The sequence below is a fragment of the Orycteropus afer genome, unplaced genomic scaffold (assembly GCF_000298275.1).
Source record: "Orycteropus afer afer isolate SDZICR_OR568_19922 unplaced genomic scaffold, OryAfe1.0 scaffold01153, whole genome shotgun sequence".
NCBI classification, from domain to species: domain Eukaryota; kingdom Metazoa; phylum Chordata; class Mammalia; order Tubulidentata; family Orycteropodidae; genus Orycteropus; species Orycteropus afer.
The window spans coordinates 90,959-91,753 of NW_006922740.1; the positions used below are offsets into that span (position 1 = coordinate 90,959).

The 795-nt window shown below is 32.2% G+C and overlaps 1 protein-coding gene across 1 annotated transcript in view; it reads left to right on the plus strand.

The window, feature by feature from the left end:
* The window catches only part of LOC103212901 (olfactory receptor 8J3-like), a 40,755-nt gene extending 40,392 nt beyond the window's left edge, over positions 1–363 (plus strand). Inside the window, exon 2 of the mRNA XM_042783431.1 lies at positions 148–363. Within this exon, the coding sequence (XP_042639365.1) occupies positions 148–363 (216 nt within the window). The remainder of the gene's footprint in view (positions 1–147) is intronic.
* The last annotated feature ends 432 nt before the right edge of the window (positions 364–795 follow it).

The following is a 795-nucleotide window of genomic DNA, read 5'->3' on the forward strand; positions in this document are numbered from 1 at the left end:
GAAACAGTAGTCTTTATTTCTGCTGCTACAAATTTGGTTCTTTCCTTGATTATAGTTCTAGTATCCTATTTCAACATCATCTTGTCCATTCTCAGGATACGTTCATCAGAAGGAAGGAAAAAAGCTTTTACCACCTGTGCTTCCCACATGATGGCAGTCACAGTGTTCTATGGTACACTTCTATTCATGTATTTGCAGCCTAAAACTGACCATTCCTTAGATACTGATAAAATGGCTTCAGTGTTTTATACACTAGTGATCCCTATGCTGAATCCTATGATCTACAGCTTGAGGAATAAGGACGTGAAAGCTGCCTTAAAGACATTCCTGTCAAACCCATGCTATTCTTTTAAATCTGTATAATTTTAGACTATGTAGGGAAATGATAAGATGGTTAAAGTAAGTTTCAGGTCATTAATGTAATGAGAAATAATCATAAATTGAATCCTGGAATATGTACTTGTTTGTGTCTGATTTATTTCATACATACATGTTTTGAAAATTTGTCTGTTTTTTTAAATACATATCCTACATATAATTCAGTCATTTACCATTTTATCAACATTTGGATCATTTCCTAAGAACTGACCACAGTTTTCTCATCTCTCAAACTGACTTCATGTAACAACTATGAACTGGCTGATCATAAACAACAACAAAAATGTTCATGGCCCTCAAACTCCTGGTTTAGGATTTTAAAAGTGTGATGACTATATATGCTTAAATAAAAAGCAAGACATATAGCCTAAACATTTTTTCATGAAATGCATATTTAAAAAAATAATAATTACAATA